At 59.7% G+C, this 14,036-nt stretch overlaps 1 protein-coding gene across 2 annotated transcripts; it reads right to left on the reverse strand.

Annotated features, from left to right (window-relative positions):
- Nucleotides 1–1,253: 1,253 nt before the first annotated feature.
- On the reverse strand, nucleotides 1,254–13,552 carry ODAD1 (outer dynein arm docking complex subunit 1). 2 transcript variants are annotated; one of them, XM_054009999.1, is made up of 15 exons: nucleotides 13,415–13,552; nucleotides 12,131–12,239; nucleotides 10,825–10,924; nucleotides 9,621–9,810; nucleotides 6,727–6,849; nucleotides 6,261–6,374; nucleotides 5,667–5,734; nucleotides 4,924–5,111; nucleotides 4,563–4,697; nucleotides 4,233–4,315; nucleotides 3,657–3,825; nucleotides 3,207–3,370; nucleotides 2,659–2,762; nucleotides 2,221–2,299; nucleotides 1,254–2,117 (listed from the first exon to the last, which is right to left on the reverse strand). In XM_054009999.1, the coding sequence occupies exons 2-15, from the start codon at nucleotides 12,195–12,197 to the stop codon at nucleotides 2,016–2,018; spliced, it is 1,686 nt and encodes a 561-aa protein (XP_053865974.1). In that variant the 5' UTR covers nucleotides 12,198–12,239; nucleotides 13,415–13,552; the 3' UTR covers nucleotides 1,254–2,015. The 2 variants fall into 2 exon arrangements, with proteins under 2 accessions (XP_053865974.1, XP_053865975.1); XM_054010000.1 differs by lacking the exon at nucleotides 6,261–6,374.
- Between the last annotated feature and the right edge of the window lie 484 nt (nucleotides 13,553–14,036).

Here is a 14,036-nt window from a genome sequence, read left to right on the forward strand (position 1 = left end):
CCCAGCTGCACTCCACATCTGGCCCAACTTCTGTTACCAGCGGGTGGGGCAGGGGTGACAGCAGCGCCCCTCCCCCAATACCGGGATGTCCCACAGGAGGCCCCGCCCCTACAGGATCTCAATATTTGGTTGCCCAGACAACCCTAGTGCCGCCCCCAACTTCCAGCATCTGATCCAGGGGTTCTAAAACGTCATCGCACCCGGATCCGCTTCTGACAACAAAAATTACAGCCCCTAACGCCAGCCCTGCCGACCCCATTACAACGGGGTCGCGACCCACCGTTTGATAACACCCCTCCTGACCCCTATCGGGCCCCTCTCCCTGCCAGTGTGGCAGAGGGGAGCAGGGTCTAGTGGTTAGAGCGGGGAGAGGGGGCTGGGAGCCAGGACTCCTGGGTTCTCTCCCCAGCTCTGGGAGGAGAGTGGGGTCTAGTGGTTAGAGCAGAGGGGGCTGGTAGCCAGGACTCCTGGGTTCTCTCCCCGGCTCTGGGAAGGGAGTGGGTTAGAGCAGGAGGAGCCTGGGAACCGACAGAGCGCTCTGCACTGCCTTTTAGCTCTGCAAGCCAGGAGGACCCCCCACAAATGAAAATTCCCAGCCCCCTCCCCCCCCCCGACTGGCCAAGCCGCCCCACCCCCCACACTCCCTCCACAAGGCAGCCGCTGGTTCCACTTCCCCTTTCCTTGGTGGCAGCAGAGAACAAAAGGTTCATTCACCCCCCAGCCCGGGCCCAAAGCTCCTTCCTGGAAGGGGGGGGCAGGGAATGGGGCTGGGGGCCTCTCCCCTGTGGGCACTGGCAGAAAATGGGACATGGGGCCTTTCCCCTCTTGTCAGGACCTACCCAGAGCTGCCTCCTGTGGCCAGAGCCGGCATTGCAAGAAGCAGCCAACACTTTTCAGCAGCTCTCCTCCCGGCCCCTGCCCTCAGTCCACTTGGACCCCACTGGTTACAGCACGGACAGCGAGCCAGGACTCCTGGGTTCGCTAATTGGCTCTGGGAGATCTGGGCAGCAGGGAGCGGGGCAGGGGCTCAAAAGGGGGCGCTCTGCTCTGGCTGTCAGCGCTGGCCCCAGTGCAGTGCTAGGGGACATCAAGCCAGCAGTCCCCGGATACCCAGCCCCCGCACCCCACCCCAGAGGGGCCGCATCCCAGCGCCGGGCGAGGGGTCCCCGGATAACCAGCCCTCGCGCCCCACCCCAGAGGGGACGCACCCAGGGCGTGGGGAGCTCACACAAACGCCCAGCAGGAGGCAGCACTGTTTCACACAATACAACCTTGTGGCATTTATTACGGATTCCATCCCTCCACTGATACAATCCCACCGCTGGTTCCCATGCAGCATTCTCCACTTTGGGGTTGGGGGTCTGCCCTCTCCCGGTTCGGGGGGGAGGGGGAGGAAAAATTTCCATCTCACCGGGAGGGGGCAGCCTCACTCCGTATCTGGGCATGCTCCTTGGGGACCATCTGGCTGTGGTATGAGGGGGGCATGGTGTGCATGGGGCGGGGGGGTCGTGCATCTGGAGCAGGTCAATTTCAGAGTGTGAAATTAACCAGCTTCCATCCATGATTGATTGGCGGGAGAGACCTGAAGATTAGACAAGATTCTCAGAGTGGAGGTGTGGTTTGGGGGGCGGGGGACAGTGGGAGGGTCTCACCTCGCCCGACACCCACACCCTGCTGTTGGGCCAAAGGAACCGGCCACTTCAGCAGATGGAAAGGGGGACAGCTTGATCTGGTGTGGGGGGGCGTCAGTACTGGGGGTTCCCACCATAGCTCCCCGAGATCTAGGGCGACAGGCAGCCCGGGAAGGCAGAGGGGACGATGGTGGCAGGGTGCGTTCAACTGGAGAGGCGCAGAGGTGGAATCCAGTCCCAGGACAGTGCCGATGGGGACAGGGATGGGGGGAGAAGGTAGAGAAAGAGGGGAACAAGGGGGTGGAGGGAAGCAGCACACACTACAGGAGTCTGACCGGGATGCTATTTGCCACAGGAGACCCAGCTCCGACCCCAGCCTCTGCCTCAGGCCTCCATGGGCCGCCGGGCCCCCCCAGCCGCCCGCAGCCCCCCCGGCTCGGTGAACTGGGTCTTCTTGGGGGACGGTGTCTCCTCCTTGCTCAGCACCTGTGGGGAGGCAAACGAGTTAGCTTGATTCAGGAAGAACTGGGGAGGGAATCCAGGAGTCCTGGCGCCCAGCCCCCTGCTCTAACCACTAGGCCCAACTCACCTCCCGGAGGATGCGGTCTCTCAGTTCACTGTGGGTGAGGGGTCGCTCCTCTTCCTCACTCCCAGCTTCATATTCCTCCCTGGGGAGAAGATAAAGAGAATGAGGGGGCTAAGTATGTGTGAACTCCTGCGGGAGATAGAACCCAAGAGTCCTGGCTCCCAGCCCCTCACCCTGCTCTCACCACTAGACCCCACTCCCCTTCCAGAGCCAGGAGAGAACCCAGGAGTCCTGGCTCCAGACCCCCATCCTGCTGTAACCACTAGACCCCACTCCCCTCCCAGAGCCGGGAGAGAACCCAGGAGTCCTGGCTCCCAGCCCCCCAGCTCTACCCCATCCCTCTCCTGGGTCAGGTCTTTCTAGACCATATGTGCTGTGGATGGCAGGGTAGGAGCCCCCCCCAATCCCATGGCTGTAGGGGGTTGGGGACACGGTGCTTACCCAGCAGTGGGGGGCCGCAGGGGGTACGCTGTGGGGGCGTAACCCTCCACCTGCCCCAGGAGCAGTCGAGCCGTCTCTTCGGGGTCGTAGGGTAGATCGTAGTTCTGGGGGGAGGGAGAAAAAGTTGGGGGATGGTCTGGGGGTGGGGGGCTCATTTCCTGCCCCCCCCACATCCCCGTCAGATCATCCCATCCCCTGATCTCTGCCCCAGCACACATCCCCCGCACCTCATCCCATCCCCCCCACCCCATCCCACTCCCTGCCCCCGCCCACTTGGGACACACACACCCAGCACCGACCCCCGCAATTCCTCCCACCTGACATAGACCTGCCCCCTCAATCCTTCCCCCAGCACAGATCCCCCGCCCCTGGTTTCCCCATCCCATCCCATCCCCCAACGCTCCCCTCCCCGGCTCCCCCTCAGCTGGCACGGTCCCATCCCCCACCACTGTTGCCAGTACAGATCCCCCCCAGCTTCACCCCATCCACAATGTCCCATCCCCCAGCACCCCCCCATGCAGAACTCCCCCCCGCCCAGCTGCCCGTACCTTGGAGGCCAGGTAGGAGCGCATGGCCAACAGCTCGTGGGCCCGCTGCTCCAGGAGACCCAGGAACACGGGGATGTTCCCATCCCGCACCACGGCCGAGCCCCCCAGTGCCTCGTCCAGCACCAAGCACTGACAGTCCAGCTTCCTGAACAGCGACCTGATCCCTGCGGGGACAGACAGCCCGGACGCCTGGGTTCTACCCACAGCTTGAGGAGGGGGAGCTGGGAGCCAGGACGCCGGGTTCTATCCCTGGCTCTGGGAGGGGAGTGGGGTCTAGTGGTTAGGGGAGCAGGCGGGCTGGGAGTCGGGGCTCCTGGGTTCTCTCCCCAGCCCTGGGAGGGGATTTGGGTCTAGTGGTTAGAGCAGGGGGCTGGGATCCAGGACTCCTGGGTTCTACCACCGGCTTGCAGAGACGATGCGGGTCCCGGGACACCCCCCCCGGCTCCGTACCCTCTTTGAGCTGTTCCAGGGTTTTCCTGGCCACCTTCTCTTTGCTCAGCAGCTGCTGGGCCTCCTGCACGACAGCCTCCTGCTGCATCTCCAGCGCCCGGGTCTGCGCCCGCTGCTCCTGCTGCTCCTGCTCGTCCTGGGCCCGCGCCGCCTGGATCTCCCGGTGCACCTGGGAGGCCGCAGAAGGGTACAGGGAGGGCGTGGGAGGGGAGAGAGGCAGGCAGAGCTGGGTATGGCCCTCAGAGGGGGGGCGGGATTTGGCATGGCCCTGGAAGGGAGCAGGGTTGTCTATGGGGAACAGGGCCCCGGGGGCAGAGCCATGGGGGACAGAGGGGGAAGGGCTGTCTATGGGGGGGCGTGGGGGGCAGGACAGTCTATGGTGCAGAAGGCCCTGGGAGAAGTTGGGAGGATGCAGGGCTTTCTGTGGAGGGGCAGGATGCTGGTGGTCAATGGGGGACAGGGTCTATGATGGGGGACAGTGGGGGGCAGGGCTATCTGTGGGGGGCAGCGCCCTGGAGGGCATTGGGGCAGGGCTGTCTGCGGGGGGCAGAGCTATCGGGGGCTGGCCCCCCTCACCTGGGCGATTCGCTCCCCCAGTCGCTCCAGCTCGTTGTTCTGCTCGTTGACGTAGTTGAACTGGGCAAAATTCCGGTCCTCAACTGGGAGGGGGAGGGAGGTGTCAGAGGCCCTGACCGAAAAGAGCCCCCCACCCTCCCCCGACAGATCCCTTCCCCCTGACTGGAGAAACCCCATAGACACCCCCCCGGACCAGAGAGACATCCCCCCCCTCCGACAGACCCTTCCCCCTCCACCAGAGTCAGATCCCCCAACAGAGTCCAGCCCGCGGACTGGAGAGAGAGCCCCCCGCCTCGGGCCGGATCCGAGCCAGCGCCCTCTGCCCATCACCTGCTATGAATTTCTCCACCAGCACATCCAGGTCGTCCTCCCCTGTCATCTGTTGGATCTGCTTGAAGGCAGCTTCATAGGACTCCAGCAGCTCCTCCCTGGGGTCCCGGTGCTTCCCCTCGGCCTCCTCTTGCTCTGAACGGGGAGTAAACCGGACACGGTCAGAGCCCCTCAGTCACCGAACTCAGGAGTCCTGGCTCCCAGGCCCCGTGCTCTAACCACTAGACCTCACTCCCCTCCCAGAGCCAGGGAGAGAACAGAGGAGTCCTGGCTCCCAGCGCCTCCCCCACCCCCCGCTCTAGCCACTAAACCCCACTCTCCTCCCAGAGTCAGGAGAGAACCCAAGCGTCCCGGCTAGTACCTCTCTTGCGCTTGGCCTCCAGCGCCTCCTGGGTGAACGTCCGCTCCTGCACCTTGACATCCAGGAAGTGGCGTAAGCGCCGGTCGTGGTCCAGGACCCGCTGCAGCTCCTTCATCTCGGCCCCATGCTGGGCCAAGTCCTTCTCCGCCTTCTCCCTCAGCTGCCCCAGCTTGGTCTGGGCCTCATCCCTGCAGGACGGGAGGGGAGCAATAAAAGTGGGTACCCTGCCCACAGACAGCCAGCAAAGCCCTGGACAGAACCCAGGAGTCCGGGCTCCCAGCCTGCCCCCCTGCTCTCCCCACTAGACCCCACTCCCCTCCCAGAGCCAGGGAGAGAACCCAGGAGTCCTGGCTCCCCCACTTTATGCAGTAGGAGATACCAAGACCCCGGCCCTGCCCTTCCCGGGCCCCCATGAAGGGTGCAGGGGGCTCAGTTTCCACAGCCCGACTAGCCCTTGGCTTCTGCTGGAGTGGGCAGTGCCCTGAGGCAAGATCAGACAGGCCCGTGACATGTGTGCGGATGGGATGGCCGATCCTGAGTGCACGGAGCAGCGGGTGGGGGGGAAGATTGTGGGGCCAGCAGAGGGGCACCCTGGAGACAGGAGGGGTTGCTGTGGGTCTCCTTGGCACCATGTGTCCAGCAGGAGGCACCAGGGGCCAGCAGGGGGCGCTGTGGGCCAGCGGGAGGCGCTGTGGGCCAGCAGGGGGCGCAGTGGGGCTAGCAGGTGGTGCCGGGGGCCCTACCTAGCATCAAAGGCCGAGGAGGAGGAGTCAATCACGGCTCCAATGGCTTTCCGCGTCTCCTGCAGCTCCTGGGAATCAAAGGGAGAAGGTCATAGGTTTCTCTTGGCCAATCAGATCCTTCCGTTCTGGCCCCGTGTCATAGCAGGAGCTTCACTGGCCAATCAGACCTCTCCATCCCACACCACTTTCTTAACAAGACCTTTGTTGGCCAATTAGATGCCTGCTTCCCACTGGGGCCAGCATCAGCCAACCACAACCCTTCATTTTATGCACATCACCGGGGGGAGGGGTCCTATCAGACACCAATCAGAGCCCAACTGGTGGGTGGGACCAAACCCTGTGTGCACCTCCCAGTGGTGCCCATTGGTGCCTCAGTTTCCCACGTTGGGCTCTGTGGGGACTGATGGGTCCCTGGTCACCATGTGACAGGCTGGGTGCAGGGGGTACGTGCAGCTTGAACCATGAAGGGAAAGACGGGGTTAACAACCACCACCACCGGCTCTAACCTTTAGACCTCACTCCCCACCCCCAAGCCGGGGAGAGAACCCAGGCGTCCTGGCTCCCAGCCCCCCGCTCCTCTGGCAGAGCTCTCACCCTCTCCAGCCTGCGGTAAAGGTGTTCGAAGCGCCCACGTTCGATGCGCAGGGTCTCCAGCTCCTCGCGCAGGCTGGCGTTCAGCGCCAGCTGGGAGTTGAACCGGGCTGATGCCTGAAGAGAACCAGGGGTGCTGGCATTAGCCCCCCTGAGGGCCAGGGCGCCTGGTGAAGCCTCCCAAAGTGGAACACAGCCTCACTCCCCGGGGCCGGCATTTACACCCCATTCCCCTCCCCGAGCCGGGAGAGAATCCAGGCGTCCTGGCTCCCAGCCCCTCTGCTCTAACCCCTATCCTCCACTTCCCTCCCCAAGCCGGGAGATAACCCAGGCGTCCTGGCTCCCAGCCCCTCTGCTCTAACCCCTATCCTCCACTCCCCTCCCAGAGCGGGGGATAGAACCCAGCCCCCCCTCGCCTGCTCTAACCACTAGTGTCCCCTCCGGCAGTGACAGCCCTGCCCCCCCTCACCTTGTCCAGCTGGTTCTCCAGGGTGCGCACCCTCCTCTGGCCCTGGGCCTTGTGCCGCTGGTTCACTCCTGCACTGCCCGCCTGCTTCGCCAGCCCGGCCAGCCGCTTCTCCCAGCTCCGGATCTGCCGGGGGGGGACACACCGTTAGGAACCACAGCCCGAGCCCCACGGCCTCACTGCCTTGGGTGCCCCGTAGCACCCCCAAGAGCTTCTGGGTGATGCCCAGCAGTGCCTTTGGGATGGATAGAGGAAGGGGGCACCAAAGCCAACCGCCAGCCAGAGGAAGGGGGACATCTTGGCCTGATCCCCCAGGCTCTGTCCCAGAGCATGCTGGGATGCACTGTAGCATCACAAGAACACAAAAACGGCCATACTGGGTCAGACCAAAGGTCCATCAAGGCCATTATCCTGTCCTCTGACAGTGGCCAATGGCAGGTGCCCCAAAGGGAATGAACAGACAGGTTATCATCAAGTGAGCCATGCCCTGTCACCCAATCCCAGCGTCTGGCAAACAGAGGCTAGGGACACCATCCCTACCTATCCTGGCGAATAGCCATTGATGGACCTGTCCTCCATGAATCTATCTAGCTCCCTTTTGAACCCCGTTATAGTATTGGCCTTCACAACACCCTCTGGCAAGGAGTTCCAGAGGTTGACAGTGTGTTGCGTGAAAAAAATATTTTCTTGTGTTTGTTTTAAACCTGTTACCTATTAATTTCACTTGGTGGCCCCTTGTTCTTGTACTATGAGAAGGCGTAAATAACACTTCCTTAATTTACTTTCCCTATACCACTCATGATTTTATAGACCTCTATCATATCCCCCCTTAGACGCCTCTTTTCCAAGCTGAAAAGACCCCGTCTTATGAATCTCTCCTCATATGGCAGCCGTTCCATACCCCTAATCATTTTTGTTGCCCTTTTCTGAACCTTTTCCAATTCCAATATATTTTTTTGAGATGGGGTGACCACATCTGCACGCAGTATTCAAGGTGTGGGCGTGCCATGGATTTATATAGAAGCAATAGGATCTTTTCTGTCTTATTATCTATCCCTATCTTGATGATTCCCAACCTTCTGTTCGCTTTTTTGGCTGCCGCTGCACATTGAGTGGATGTTTTCAGAGAACCATCCACACTGACTCCAAGATCTCTTTCTTGAGTGGTAACAGCTAATTTAGACCCCATCATTGTATATGTATAGTTGGGATTATGTTTTCCAATGTGCATTACTTTGCATTTATCAACATTGAATTTCACCTGCCATTTTGTTGCCCAATCACCCAGTTTTGTGAGATTCTTTTGTAGCTCTTCGCAGTCTGCCTGGGACTTAACTATCTTGAGTAGTTTTGTATCATCTGCAAATTTTGCCACCGCACTGTTTACCCCTTTTTCCAGATCGTTTCTGAATATGTTGAATAGGACTCGGCCCAGTACAGACCCCTGGAGGACACCACTATCTACCTCTCTCCATTCTGAAAACTGGCCATTTATTCCTACCCCTTGTTTCCTATCTTTTAACCAGTTACCAATCCATGAAAGAACCTTCCCTCTTATCCCGTGACTGCTTACTTTGCTTAAGAGCCTTTGGTGAGGGACCTTGTCAAAGGCTTTCTGAAAATCTAAGTACACTGGATCCCCCTTGTCCACATGCTTGTTGACTCCCTCAAAGAATTCTAGTAGATTGGTGAGGCGTGATTTCCCTTTACAAAACCCATGTTGACTATTTCCTAACAAATTATGTTCATCTGTGTGTCTGACAGTTTTGTTCTTTACAATAGTTTCAACTAATTTGCCTGGTACTGAAGTGAGGCGTACCGGGTGCCTGTAATTGCCAGGATCACCTCTGGAGGCCTTTTTAAAAACTGGCGTCACATTAGCTAGCCTCCAGTCAGTTGGTACAGAAGCTGATTTAAATGATAGGTTACAGATGACAGTTAATAGTGCTGCAATTTCATATTTGAGTTCCTTCAGAACTCTTGGGTGAATACCATCAGGTCCTGGAGACTTATTACTGTTTAGTTTATCAATTTGTTCCAAAACCTCCTCTAATGACACCTCAACTTGGGACAGTTCCTCAGATCTGTCACCCCAAAACAATGGCTCAGGTTTGGGAATCTCCCTCACATCCTCAACAGTGAAGACCTATGGAAAGAATTCATTTAATTTCTCTGCAATGGCCTTATCGTCATTGAGTGCTCCTTTAGCATCTCGGTCGTCCAGTGGCCCCGCTGGTTGTTTAGCAGGCTTTCTATTTCTGATGTATTTAAAAAACCTTTTGCTATTACTTTTGGAGTCTTTGGCTAGCTTCAAATTCTTTTTTGGTCTTTCTAATTATATTTTTACACTTCATTAGCCAGAGTTTATGCTCTTTTCTATTTTCTTCATTACGATTTATCTTCCACTTTTTAAAGGATGCCTTTTTGCCTCTCACTGCTTCTTTTACTTTGTTGTTTAACCACGGTGGCTCTTTTCTGGTTCTCTTACCATGTTTTTTAATTTGGGGTATACATTTCAGTTGAACCTCTATTATGGTGTCTTTAAAAAGTTTCCACGCGGCTTGCAGGGATTTCACTTTTGGTACTGTACCTTTTAATTTCTCTTTCACTAACCCCTACATTTATGTGTAGTTCCCCTTTCTGAAATCATTCAAGGCCTTGTGGGTAATTCCCCGCATAGCATTGTGGGATAGAGGAAGAGCCACACCGAGCCTCTCCTCCACGCCCATCCCATCCTGTTCACTCACCAGGGAACAGGAGAAGGGGGGAGCCCTGCCAGGGACACAGTCTGATTGCCGCAGCCCCACTCCCGTCCCCGAGCCAGGAGAGAACCCAGGTGTCCTGGTTCCCAGCCCCTCTGCTCTAACCACTACATCACCCTACCAGTCCAGTGGTACCTCCTGGTCTAGCTGGGTCACCGTCCTCCTCTCGGCAGCCGCCTGCTCCTCCACCTGGTCCTGGTTCCGCAGCAGGGTGCGTAGGCTGCCGGCCTGCTCCTGCTCCCGCTGCCTGTTGGCACGGCCCTCCGCCACCCGCAGGTCCCACAGCAGCCCCTTCCGCTCCTTCTCTAGCCGCTGCAGGTCGGCCCTGCCGGAGACACCAGGGTGGCCAGCAGAGATGGGTGGCAGGGAGAGGCGCCGGGTGGCAGGCAGCGCTGGGGTGGGATGGTGGCAGCGGTGGGGCCCCATGGCGCAGGGTGGAGGGTAGGCGGGGTATGCTGGGGCCCAGCACGCAGGGGGCAGCGGGGGCTGGATCTACTGGAGGGTGTGGAGCATCGGGGGAAGAGGATGGAGAGAACTTGTGGGAGGGTGTGCGAGCTAGTGTGTGTGATTGTGTGTGTGTGTGTGTGTGTGTGATGTGGTGGGTGTCAGTGTGCGGGATCAGGTGGGAGATGGTGTGTGCGTGATCTGGTGGGTGTCAGAGAGATCTGGTGTGTGATCTATGGTGATCTGGCATGTGTTGGCGGGATCTAGTATGATCTGGTGTCTGCGCAGTGTCATGTGCGAGTGGGATCTAACATGGGATCTTGTGGGCAGGTAAGTCTGGGTCACCTGGTATGTGTGTGTGAGCTACGGTTTGAGTGTGGGTGTTCAAGTGTGCGAGTGTGATCTAATGTGAGCTTGTCTGACTGTATGCCTCTGTGTGATCTACTGCGTGTGATCCAATGTGGGACTCGTGTGTGTGATCTCGTCCGAGTGAGTGTGAACATGTGAGGGGAGCGGGGCGGAGGGCAGTGACCCAGTCTAGTGTGTGTGTGTGTGGGGGGGGAGAGTGTTGCTAGGCCCACGTGGGTTGTTAGGGGGCTGAGTGTTACATCAATAACGCATCAGTGTGCAGAGGGGAGTGTGTCAGTCTGTGTTACGGTGTGTGGGGGGTGTCAGTTGCGTTGTATAGGTTTGTGTGTTGAACCTGCCACCCAGCCCGGTGACCCCGACCCCTGGAATGTTTCCTGGGTCCCTCCCTCTAGCCTGGTGACCCCGCCCCCTGGGATCATTCCCAGACCCCTCCCCCAGCCCAGTGACCCTCCTCTCAGGGATAATTCCCAGGTCTCCTGCCCCAGCTCGGTGACCTGGGCCCCAGGGACCGCAAGGGGGTACGTACAGCTGCTTGCGGATGGTCTCCTGGGACTGCAGGGTGTAGGCATGGCGGTCACCCTCTAGCAGCCGGAACTGGCGCTGCAGCTTGGCCAGCTCGCTCTCAGCTGGGGGGGGGGTGAGATGGGGGGGGCAGAAAAGGGGGGAAGGGAATCGTTAGAGAAGGCAGCAGATGAGTCTGAGGCCTTTGTCATCTGAGGACAAGATTATCTTGTCACACCAAGGCCCCGTGACGTCAAGCCAAGGCCATGCCCCATCACACCAAGGCCCCATCATGTCATGCCAAGGTCTGCCATGGCCTCACCCTGTCACGTCAATACCCCCATCCCATCACGCCAAGACCCCTTATCATACCAAGGTCCCACTTCCTCATTCCAAGGTCCCACATTTTGGGGTGAAGCGTTGGTGTCATCCCAGCCACAGGACAATGCTCCGGACTGGGACAGAGTTGGGGGTGGGATATCAGGGGATCGGAGGGGCTAAAGGCAAAGGGCAGGGCCAGGTTCTCATCTCAGCCCCCGCCTCAGGGCCAATCCAGAGTCACTCCTATTTGCAATGGGGACAAAGCCAGGTTCTGATCTCAGCCCCCTGGGGTCAATCCAAAGTCTGTTAAGTTCAGCAGTCTGACTAAGTGGGGTGCTGCCCCCCTCCCAGATGCCTTCCCCACAGCCTCTGGCTGCTGGGATGACTCATCCCCAAGGCGGCCTGGCAGGGGGGGGGAACCCCTCACCCTGGCTGGGCTGATGGGGTAGTGCTGGGAGGGCCGGGGTATTGTTACCGCCAGCTCCTGGGACCGAGGGCATGGGGCAGGGATCGGACAGAGATGTGGGGCAGGGAGAGAAAACAGGGAGGGCACTAGAGTGGTGGGGTTACGAGTAGGGAGCCCCATGTGGCACTGGGACAACAGGCTGTGAGGGGGGGCACCCAGGGGGCTAGATAAAGGGGCGGGACCATGCTGGGGGGCACTGGAGCCAGAGCACAGGGGACAAGACCGCACAGGGGGGCATCAGGGAGGCAAAGCACAGAGGGTGGGACCATGCAGAGTGCGTGGGGGGGGGCGCAGGAAGGTCATGTGATGGGTACCGGGGGTAGAGCACGGAGATGGGGCCGTGTGGAGTCACTGGGGGGACAGCGCACGGGGGCGGGGCCACACATGGGCACTGGGGGTGCAGAGCACAGGGGGCAGGGCCACGCGGAGGGCACTGGCGGCAGGTCCACGCTGGAGGCAGCGGGATAGCTCCCATTCTGTCTGGTGGCAGCCAGGAGATGCCAATCCCTAGACTTCCCACAATGCCCTGGGGCACAGCCATTACCGATGCCCTCCAGGTCCAGGTCGCTGCCCTCCGAGCGGGTACTCGAGGCAGATCGGTGCAGCGGCATCTTCTCCTCCTCCTCTTCGCCGACAGGTGGCCAAGAAAGAGACTGAGGAGAGAGAGAGAGAGGGCTTTTAACTGGAACCCGGCTGCCATGGCCCAGAGAGAGACAGGGGTGGAGGGGGCGCGGCTGGACACTGGGGGCACGCCGGGGGTGCCCAGCCCAGCACTGGGGCATCAGGAGAGGGGGCAACCTCCCGAGGCTCTGGGGCAGGCCTCGCACTGTCAGGCATGTAGCTGATTCTGGGAGGGGCTAACGCTGCCCCCGTCCCCCACCTCGTGCTTTGGAGGGGCTGGGGAAGGCGTGGGGCTGGTGCATAGGGGCTAGGAGGGTTTAAGGAGTTGGAGGGTGGAATGGGATTGGGGGGGAAGGTTCAGGGAGCTGTGGAGTTTGGAGGGGGGTCATTTGGGAGCAAAGAATCAGGTGGTTCTGTGGCTGGGGGCAGGTTCAGGTGGTCAGGGTGAGTTTGGGGGAAGGTTTGGAGAATCGGGGGGAGTGGAGGAAAGATTCAGGGGTCAGAGGTGAATTTGAGGGGGAAGGGTCAGGGGGTAAGTGGGAATTTGGGTGGGTTATAATAAATATATGGAGATATACCTATCTCATAGAACTGGAAGGGACCCTGAAATGTCATCAAGTCCAGCTCCCTGCCTTCACTAGCAGGACCAAGTACTGATTTTGCCCCAGATCCCTAAGTGGCCTCCTCAAGGATTGAACTCACAACCCTGGGTTTAGCAGGCCAATGCTCAAACCACTGAGCTATCCCTCCCACCCTGGGTTCAGGGGGTCAGTGGTGAATTTGGGGGGGAAGGTTCAGGGGGTTGGGGTGAGTTTGGGGGAAGGTTCAGGGGGCTTGGGGGAAAGTTCAGGGGTTGGGGTAAGTTTGGGGGGAAGATTTGGAGGCTCAGGGGAGAGTTTGGGGGGAAGGTTCAGGTGGTAAGTGGGAATTTGGGGGGTCAGGGGGTCGGTGGTGAATTTGGGGGGAAGGTTCAGGGATCGGGGTGAGTTTGGGGGGAAGGTTTGGGGGCTCAGGAGAGAGTTTAGGGGGAAAGTTCAGGGGTCGGTGGTGAGTTGGGGGAAGGTTCTGGGGGGTCAGTGGTGAGTTGGGTACAAGGTTTGGAGGCTCAGGGGAGAGTTTGGGGGGAAGGTTTAGGGTGGGGGGGAGATCTGGGATCCGATTTCCTTCCTAGCCCCAGTACCCCCCACCCCTGGGTGCTGGGATTTACCTCACTCTCCGGCAGCCAGTCCGGGGGGGATGGTCAGTGGGCTCGCGGGGAGCCCAGCCCGTGCCAGGCACAGGGAGGTGCGGGGATCACGCCTGGCCTCTCCTCGCCTGCCAGCATCGCCGCCCCCCACACCCGCACCACCTGAGTTGTTAGCAACCGTCTCCAGGAAGCAGAAATACCTCAGCCAATGGTGGGAGAGGACGGAGCCCTGGGGGTGGGAGAAAAGGGGAACATGTCAGATTAGGGGGAACAGGAGAGCCAGGCTGGAAAATCCCCTTTATTCCCCCCCACCAACCCCACACCTCCCTTTCCCCCACTCCACCCCACACCCATCCCCTCTCCCCACCGCACCCCAATCACAAACACACCTCCATCCCTCCCGCCCCCAGCCATGCAGAATGTCTACACTGCAGGGGACTGGGAGCCAGGACTCCTGGGTTCTATCCCAGCTCTGGGAGGGGAGTGGGGCCTAGTGGTTAGAGGGGGTGCGATGGCTGGGTTAACAGGAAGGCATTTATTTCCAAGCTAGGGAGCCCCCAGGTGCCTGAACCGGGGATGGCATGTTGGGGTGGGGTCCTGCTGGGGTGCGGGATGCCAGGATGTGGGGGAGGAGCCGAGGGGC

The sequence above is a fragment of the Malaclemys terrapin genome, chromosome 20 (assembly GCF_027887155.1).
Source record: "Malaclemys terrapin pileata isolate rMalTer1 chromosome 20, rMalTer1.hap1, whole genome shotgun sequence".
Taxonomy (NCBI): Eukaryota; Metazoa; Chordata; order Testudines; family Emydidae; genus Malaclemys; species Malaclemys terrapin.

Excerpts from the sequence above, each read along its gene's own strand:
- ODAD1 (XM_054009999.1), bottom strand. The coding sequence starts at position 12,197 with ATGCCGCTGCACCGATCTGCCTCGAGTACCCGCTCGGAGGGCAGCGAC. Across the intron at positions 10,925-12,130 it reads CCTGGACCTGGAGGGCATCG|CTGAGAGCGAGCTGGCCAAG; the intron begins GTAATGGCTGTG and ends CCCCCCCCCCAG. Across the intron at positions 5,735-6,260 it reads TTTACCGCAGGCTGGAGAGG|GAGCTGCAGGAGACGCGGAA; the intron begins GTGAGAGCTCTG and ends TTTGATTCCCAG.